The sequence below is a fragment of the Mustela lutreola genome, chromosome 5 (genome assembly GCF_030435805.1).
Source record: "Mustela lutreola isolate mMusLut2 chromosome 5, mMusLut2.pri, whole genome shotgun sequence".
Classification (NCBI taxonomy): Eukaryota; Metazoa; Chordata; class Mammalia; order Carnivora; family Mustelidae; genus Mustela; species Mustela lutreola.
The window spans coordinates 102,864,926-102,873,872 of NC_081294.1; the positions used below are offsets into that span (position 1 = coordinate 102,864,926).

The 8,947-nt window shown below is 40.8% G+C and overlaps 1 protein-coding gene and 1 pseudogene across 5 annotated transcripts in view; both read right to left on the reverse strand.

Annotated features, from left to right (window-relative positions):
* POC5 (POC5 centriolar protein) overlaps nucleotides 1-8,723 on the reverse strand; it is a 35,047-nt gene extending 26,324 nt beyond the window's left edge. For 2 of the 5 annotated variants that reach the window (XM_059175271.1, XM_059175269.1), the window contains exons 1-4: nucleotides 8,581-8,720; nucleotides 7,294-7,339; nucleotides 4,709-4,804; nucleotides 1,453-1,594 (exon numbers count right to left, since the gene is read on the reverse strand). In XM_059175271.1, coding sequence (XP_059031254.1) covers nucleotides 1,453-1,594; nucleotides 4,709-4,792 — 226 coding nt within the window. In that variant the 5' untranslated portion in view covers nucleotides 4,793-4,804; nucleotides 7,294-7,339; nucleotides 8,581-8,720. Of the gene's footprint in view, nucleotides 1-1,452; nucleotides 1,595-4,708; nucleotides 4,805-7,293; nucleotides 7,340-8,580 lie in introns of all 5 variants that reach the window. The other 3 variants (XR_009354016.1, XM_059175272.1, XM_059175273.1) reach the window with 3 other exon arrangements.
* On the reverse strand, nucleotides 3,437-3,595 carry LOC131832783 (U4 spliceosomal RNA; annotated as a pseudogene).
* Nucleotides 8,724-8,947: the final 224 nt, after the last annotated feature.

An 8,947-nucleotide genomic window follows, 5' to 3' on the forward strand; every position in this document is an offset into this window, starting at 1 on the left:
TTGAGGCTTATATATACTTTACCAACCTCCACATAGCCTTAAACCAAGCAACAGCAATACCAAGAGGAGAAAATGGGATGATAAATTTATAAATTCTAATCAAGTCTATGTGTGAATTGGGATATCTAAATTCACTGCATGTTGTATGCTTAGATCTCAAACTCTTTGTGAAAAAGGCAGAGTATTAATGAATAAATACTATCTTGCACGCTAGAAAAGAACAGGTCTTGAATCCCAAGTGATGACCCTGAAAGGCTGGAGCTGGGGCAAGGAAAGGAATCCTAAATTGTGTCACTGGGAACAACAGTACAGTAGTAGGGCAGCCAGTGGAAAAGGAAACAAGATTTTGGTGATCACAAAAAGGGTAGAGACACAGAAGGCAAACACATGGATTGATTATTAAACATTTTATGACAGTAGGCAGCACTTTGGGTTTGCTCAGCAGGAACTACAGGCTGAGGTACCCAGTGTAATCAAAACATGGTCAAGATCACTGATGAAGAATGAATAAATCCCAGGGTCCGATCTCTTGAAATCAGTTAAAATTTTGGGCAGAAAATGTTCAGTGTTAGAATGTTTAGTGTTAGGTTCTGGTCCTATTTGATGATCCAATGCAATAGGCTGAAGACTGAAGAGCAATGAAAATTCCATGTCTGCAGAGGGAGAGGAACCAAATACCAGGGCTGTAATTTCCCATAAGCCCACAAGCCCGCTGACTCTGAGTAGGCTGTGTCCTGTACCTTCAAGGAGAGATCCTTGGAGTTATGACTATTTTTCGTAACTGCCCATTGCCAGGCCCATCTTAGGAGGGCTTTCTGTGCCCTTTTAAGGAATATTTACTTAGGGTGAACTGTTTCGGATCTTGTACTTTACTGAATACGGAATGGATAGGTGAAAGGAGGTTTATCCTCTTTTTTCCACCTTCCATTCATCTATCAATATACTTCTTGGTATGTATTAGCTTTCAATTCTGTTCCTGACATAGTCCAAAATGGGTTCATCTTTGTGGTGATAATCCAAACAGTCTTCCATACTCACAAAAATGCTGCCGACAAAGTCCTAGCAATGGTTCATAAACTTAGAAGGTTCTGAGGGTTACCTATCTTTAATTTGGGGCCTTGGGCAATTAGTTTCCAAAATAACCCTGGTATATAACCGACTGGAGTAAGTAGAGATGCAGTATATTCCACTGAGCAATACATAATGGCTACCATGTTGCTTTAACACTATTGTTTTTCATAAAAGTAATAGGCCAACAAAGTTCATATAAAAATCCAGCTGTCATATAAGAGCCAAGAGTAACATTAAAATGGAAAAAGTTCCCCCCAGATGATAGTGATACACAGGACTGAGAAGAATCACTGGAGAAGCATTTTTGCAATCCTAGGTCAACAGCATTAATGAGCTCAGTAACATCTTAAATTAAGAGATATCTTTAAAAATATACATAACCTTGATTATGAAGAATATTATCAATTATAGTAGGAACCCGCACATCTGGCACCACTTCTCCTTTAGAATGACATGGCTGTAGAGCACCTGATTCAATGTTTGGGGTCACGATAGTGTAACGAAGCAGTTCTTCATATTCTTCCTATGAGAAGCCAAGGACAAAGAATGTATTACAATAGTCACAATGGATATTCAGGCAAAGAACAATAAGGCCCAATTAAAAATGTTCTCTACTTCAGTTCTCAAAATAGTATTCCCATGTCATAAGGAATGTGTATTTTCTTAAAAACAGGACAAATCCAACAAGTAAACCTACCCAGATTGCTTCCAGTGATAGGACCTTAGTATACAGATTCCTTCAGTATGTCAATTTAGCAATGGTGACACAAAGGTAACCTAGAGTAGGTGCCTGAAGCCAATCAGCAGCTCCAAGGCAGAAGAGCCCTCCCTCCAAGGCAGCTCCTTGCAGGTGGGCAGAGACATGGTTAGCCAAATGTCTGCTTTTCGGAAACCTAGTTTGAAGATGTTCCTCCCAAAGACTCCACAATAGGACAATCTAGGGATGAAAAGGAGTTGGATCGTGGCTTTCTGACAGCCACGATCCAAAAACAGCCACTCAGCAACAACCCTGAGTCTCTTTTCACAGCATGGAAAGAGTATAAGGGAAATATTGAAAGAGAACAAATACTGAAGATAAAAAGAGAACATGAATGCAAACCTGTTCCACTCTAGCTGCTGACACCTTCAGGGCACATGAGAAAGGAGTGATAAAAAATAGAGGAGACAAAGTGTAGACCTTATGCAAATATTCCTTAGGTTTAAAAAAAATTAGACTTTCCTAACACAGATACTTAGCTATTTCTTTACCCAAATCAGAAAAGGATACCTGTGAAGTAAAAAATATAGTGGAACTTAGTCTCTATTCACAAGGGGTTGGTCATAATGTAACAAATATTCCTACTAAAAGGAGTCATTTCTAAGAGTCTTATGCACAGACCCAGAGAATATCTTTGTATTATAAAACTGGGGGGAAGGTTTTCAAGAATGTTAAATGTTATTATTCTAAAGGATTATTTTGTATTAATTTTTCTCCATAAGAAGTTGTTTAGCTCAGATAGAGAACTATCATCTTATTAGTCATAACTGTTTTATTATTTGGATTCACCTTCAGTTTGAAGATAACCAATGGTCAAAGCTACCTCTTTGAAGGGTCCTAATCAATACCTGAAGTGAATTAAGTGAATTCTGTCTAGTATTTTATATATATATATATACATATATATATATAAAATATGTAAATATATAAAAAATATTTTATTTATTTATTTGACAGAGAGAGAGAGAGATATCACAAGTAGGCAGAGAAGCAGGCAGAGAGGGAGGGGGATGCAGGCTCCGGCTGAGCAGAGAGCTCTATGTGGGGCTCAATCCCAGGACCCTGAGATCGTAACCTGAGCTGAAGGCAGAGGCTTAACCCACTGAACTAGCCAGGCACCCCGTAATGGGTTATTTTTTATTTAAGGATCAAAATTAATCAATACTGGGCACCTGGGTGGCTCATTCGTTAAGCCTCTGCCTTTAGATCAGGTCCTGATCCCAGGGTTCTGGGCTTAAGCCCTGCTTCGGCCTTCCTGCTCATCGGAGAGCCTGCTTCTCCCTCTTCTCCTGTTTGTGTTCCCTCTCTTGCTGTATCTCTCTCTGTCAAATAAATAAATAAAATCTTTAAAAAATAAAAATAAATTAATCAATATTGTCTTTCTACTTTGGAGATTTATTCTTTTGATGTACAGCTTTGTCTCCTGACAAAATGACAACCTGGGAACTCACAAAGTGTTTACATTTTTTAAAAGGTTTACAATATCTGGGTTTTTTCCCCCACCAGCAACAAGCTATTCTTAGTCATTAGCTGAGTGTCCTACAATTCAACTCAATTCTGACACTATCCACTGCAGATAGCAGCAGATTCCACAGAGTAAGGGCTCAGTGCCATAAGACTTCACCTCCCCCAATCTCAGACACTAGTAGCAAGCCCAAGCCTTCCTGGAGCTCAGGGTGGGTAGGTCTAAAAGTTCCAACTCTCTATTAGCAATAATCGCGCCTCGGATAAACCTCATTGGCTACGATACTGCCACTGCGCAAAGCTAAAAGTTCCAACTCTCTAAACATGTGGTTGACTCCTCAGCAACCAGGGGGGTGCAAAAGTCACCTTGTAGTGTAACACATTTATCACTCTCATTATTTAAGAAATTTCAAAGGTTTTTGACATTGTGTGCCAAAAACAGGGATGAGGACCAAAATGTATTTATTATAAATCGTAATATCAAAAGTATAAATGAGTTAATCAATTCTTTTCTAAAGGAAGTCTGGAAAAGTTAGAGATAAAAACTTCAGGAAAGCACTGTTACCTTAAAAGACATCCAAACGGAAGGCAAGGATGAAACATGTACCTAACAATTCCAGACTACTTTTACCCTAATAAAAAGTCACAGCTATTTTTTCAATAGCTTCCAATTTCTAAATCTGTAATTTCAATTAAAGGAACACATATGTTTCATAAAATATCTTCTTAAAACTTTTCTCATATTACAGTGTCAAAAACAACTTACTCTATTGAAGCATAAACATAACATCCAGTTTTCCCCTTGTAACTGATAGGACTATAAAATTCAAGCTATGTATCAGCTCTCACACTTAAAAATCTACTCTAGAAATCTGAATCCACATTTCCAATAATAAATAAACATTTAGAAATAAATGTAAAAGAGTTCATTAAAAAACCACACCATTTATCTGTCACCATCCAGGTCCCACGCAGCAGAATGTAGCAACAGGGATTAGAACCTCGAGTAGAACACGAAGGAATCTAAGTCCCCAGAACTCTGGGTGGTTTGATATTATACTAATTTGCATTAAAGTGAAAGCAGCATTCAGAACAGAGACTTATACTGAGAAAACCTTCAGAAAAAAGTTTCTTGAAATTTCCAGCTTCTCTCATTGTGCTGTTTGAATCTTTTGCATGAAAAGTGAAGAGTTCATGACTATTTTCTGAAAGGTTCAAACAATGTAAGGTATGTGTGTCCCAAAGTCTGTGAATTCTTGGCATCTGATATTATTATAATTTGTTATACACTATATATAAAACATAATTATAAATGTAAATGGCATGAATAAGGGAAAAATGTATTCCTAGTTTTCCCTCATATTGTCCCTTGTTTAAAATAGAGAAGTCACAACAAATTTAGACATGTCTTCCTACCTGAAGATCTGAAGAGACAGAACTGCCCCGCTCAGAGTCATTCTGTAAAACGGGAAGTGAGCCTTTCTCCTCATCTGATGACATTCTACACAAACACTACAACATAATAGAAAATCACTTGATATTTAAACTAAAATAACATGTTCTCTACATATACCCACATCCTATCCTGTAAATAATAATCCCGTGAAATGTTAAAATCACTCAACATATTGAGCACCCACAAATAATTTTTTAAAAAAAGTAAAAGACTCAATTCCCAACAGCAGTGAGTTTTTAATATAGTCAAGAAGATGACACAAATCTATGAAAGGTTAAAGAGAAATGGGAGCTTGTCAGACATATCCACAATGGGGTCTGCTGAGAATAGATAGCGATCACTGTACTTTTTTTTTTAAAGATTTTATTATGTATTTGAGAGGGAGAGTTAACAAGAGAGAGTACATGAGGTGGGGCGGCGGGGGGTGGGGGGAACAGAAGGAGAAGCAAGAGCTTCGTGACTCCTTGCAGAGCAGGGAGCTGGATGCAGGGCTCGATCCTGGGACCCTGGGATCATGACCTGAGATGAAGGCAGATGGTTAACCAACTGAGCCACCCAGTGTCCAATGATCAACGTTCTTGAGCAATGTGTGGCAATCTGTGTGCTGTATGTTTTCCTGTAAGATAACTGTGCAAATGCTTTTGTGCAAATGCTTTGCTTGAGAAACTTAACATTTGGGAATATTTTAAGAAAAGCAAGACTGTACAGAACAATAGATTCCTACATGCCACAGAAAAATTGTTAAAAGCTCTAACCAAAAAAATAAAATTTCTAGTAAACAAATTATTTAAAGGACAAGTAGTGAGGCAGCTGGGAGGCTCAGTTGGTTAAGTGTCTGAATCTTGATTTGGAATCAGGTCATGATCTTGAGGTCCTGGGACTGAGACCCATGTTGGGCTCTGCGCTCAGCGTGGAGTCTCCTTGGGATTCTCTCTCCCTCTTTCCCCCCCTACTCTCCCTGCTCGTTTGGGTTCTCTCTCTAAAATAAATAAATAAATCTTAAAAAAAAAATAAAGGACAAGTAGTGACTATTCAAACTATCTGAACACAGTTATACGGAAGACAATGGTGAGGAATGTAAGATGAAAAGTCCTGTTCTCATGGATTATAATCTGTAGAGACAGCCAGACATACATAAAATACAAATGATTAACCAAAAAAAAAAAAGCAAAAAAAAAAAAGCTAGTACACCAAAACAACAGAGAAGTACAAAGTAGGGAGGAAAGAGTAGCTATTTTTCATGGGGTAGGATCATGATGGTGAAGAAGTGGAATGGAAAGAGAGTAGGTTTTCATGGAAAAGATGAACCAGGTATTGAGATCTAACAGATTAAAGCTGTGAGGATGTGCTAGGCATTCGAGCAGCAGAAGCAGACACAGAGGCATGGGCGTGTATGCCAGGAACATAAGTGGTTTGTAAGGCTGAAGCAAAGACTGCAGAGCAAGACTTGGCAAAGGATTGAATAGGCAAGGAAAGGGGCAGCCAGAACATGGAAGATCATGATCATGTCAGGTCAAAAAAAATGTGTTTTTTACCTTAGAGAGGTAATGCAATGTTTTAAACAAGTGATGACATGATTAGGCTTGTATTGTAATGTCGGCAGCTTCCAGATGTCTGGTTTGGTAATCAGACAGATAATAGTGCCACTCTCCAAGGCAAGAAATGTAGGAAGGTAAGCAGGTTGGACAGAGGACAATGGGTTCAGTATCAGAGGAGTTGGGTGTGAGGCATCTGAGACAGGAAGTGTAGCTTTAGATATGCAGGATATGGCCCCAACCATTACACTATACACCAGGGACTGCCATTCACAAGGGCTACAATGTGAATGGTGCTTTCTGGAGTTAAGCAGTGAGGGAGCTCTGTCCTGGAGGTACAGGGTAGAGATCAAGTTTGAGGAATCATCAGCATAATGGGAAATACTGAACATGGGAGAGGATAAGATCACGTATAAAAAGGAGTGTCAGAAAGAGTTCTTATTCTGAGGTCCATACACCCAAATTATATGCAGTATTTTTAGAATAAATGCATATGTGTATTTTTCTAGTAAGAGGATCCTTAGCTTTTTTTAAAAAAATATTTTATTTATTTGTCAGAGAGAGAGAGAGATAGAAAGCACAAGCAGGGGAAGCAGCAAATAGAGAGAGAAGCAGGATTCCCACTGAGCAAGGAGCCTGATGTGGCACTTGATCCCAGCATCCTGGGATCATGACCTGAGCCAAAGGCAGCCGCTTAACTGACCGAGCCACCCAGGTGTCCTGAGGATCCTTAGCTTCTAATATGTGTTCAGAGGGGTCTATAACCCTAACAAAGTTAAAGGCCTACTACAGTAGTGGAAGGAGATTAAAAACTAGAAACACTAACATTTAGTGTTTCTAATTCAGCTCTTCTAAGAGAAGAGCCAGACAGAAAAGGAAGTCAGAGTGGTAGAATTATCAGAAAGAAAAGCATCATAAAAACTTGGGGAAGGGAATGCTTAGTCAGATGCCAAAGAAAGATGAAAATTGGGGTCTCCTGAATACTGCAGTAAGAAGTTGCAGACATTTACCTGAACAATTTCAGTGGAAGGTGAAACAGGTCTCAATCACAGCAGCCTGAAAAACAAATGAAATAAGAAAATTCAGGTAGAAAAGTCAGATACGGGGAAAAGTACAATATTAGAAAGGAAACATGGGCTGGGATTCGTTCATGAAAACTTAACTTTATTCATTATTACTGTGTACACACCTGGTAAGTAAACTAAGTCGCAGCATGGCTGTCTTTAGTTAAGCCAATTAGGGAGGATAAAATAAGCACACACACACGCCCAGCAAGGAAGGGCTGCTTTATGGACGTCAAATCCACCACCCTGGTAACCTGGTTAATTTCTATATTCATTCACTTCTTTCAGGATGTATTCGCATGCCCTATAGACAGCAGGAGTGGAGGTGGGCTGGTGCCGATTATTCAATAAAGAAATAAGTTGAAAAGTTGGGTCAGAATTCAAAAAGAGTCTCTAAATAGACACTGAAGCCACAAAACAACTACTGTATTTTTGGAAAATAGGACATTAGGCCTTCCATCCGCCCTGCTTTGATGCCAGCAAGGTACGACAGTTTCTTTGAAACTCTACAACCGCAGCATTTTCTTACTGTTTCTAGGTTCAGAAAGGAGAAAAATGAAGCTTGCTTTAATGGGTGGCAGATGTGAATCAGTTCACTAAATTTCCAATCTTTTCTAACCCAAGATACTAGAAACCACGAGATAAGAAGTTCTGGGTACTTCTCGATTGCCAGAGAAATCAAAGTACGTCTTGGTAAATACCTGGCTGCTAAGGAAAGAGGGGTCCAGGAATTCAAATGTAACCCCAAGAGACAGGAAGAGTGAATTAATGTGCAAGCTGGCAGCAGGGTGACGTCCCCGCGCTCTTCACCCATCTTAGCTGCAGTAGAGGAGATACGCCAGCCCCGCCCCACGTAAGGGACTAGAAGCAGAGGACACCAGGTGTGAAATTCTGGAAGGGCTGGAAGTTCTCTTCGATACCTTCTTTCCCACCGTGGTTTGAATCACACTCTTTAAAAAAGCGTTAGCCATGGTTACTTTTCCCCTTACGTTTTAAATGACCGGAACCTATGGCGATAGGAACCGCTATACTTCAAGTACCCCTCACTCCTGTCCTCTGTTCCCGGACCCCTCGGAGGGGGAAACGTCTACACCTTGCGACCCGCAGAAGAGCACAGAGCCCACGTCTCGGGGAAGACGCCACCGGCTCCGTACTGAGTCCCGGGAGCGGAAACCGGAGCCGAGGCACTTTCAACCCCACTCCACTCCCTCCGTCGGGGGCGCCGCTACCCACCGTCGCGGCTCTCCACAAACCCAGACGCCTGCCTCCCCTTCTCGCCGCGTCGTAGCCGAAACAACAGCGGTAAACCGGCTCCCTTGGCAGCGACCTGACAGTTTCAAACTGCAGAGAGGAATAAAAGACGGCCCTGTGCATTGGCCCCGAACTTCAGCAACCTGGGATTTGATTGGTCCCGGACTTGGGGGCGGGGCTCTGGACCGCTGTGAGGGGAGACGCCGGCATTAGGTTACTTAGGGAGAGCCGTGCTCCCGGCGCAGGCGTGTAACGAAGGGGCGGGCTCTTAGGGAGCCCTGCCCTGCTTCTGAGAGCTAAGCACTGCGCGTGCTCAGTTTCCGACTGCGGCTGCGACTGAGGCGGTTAT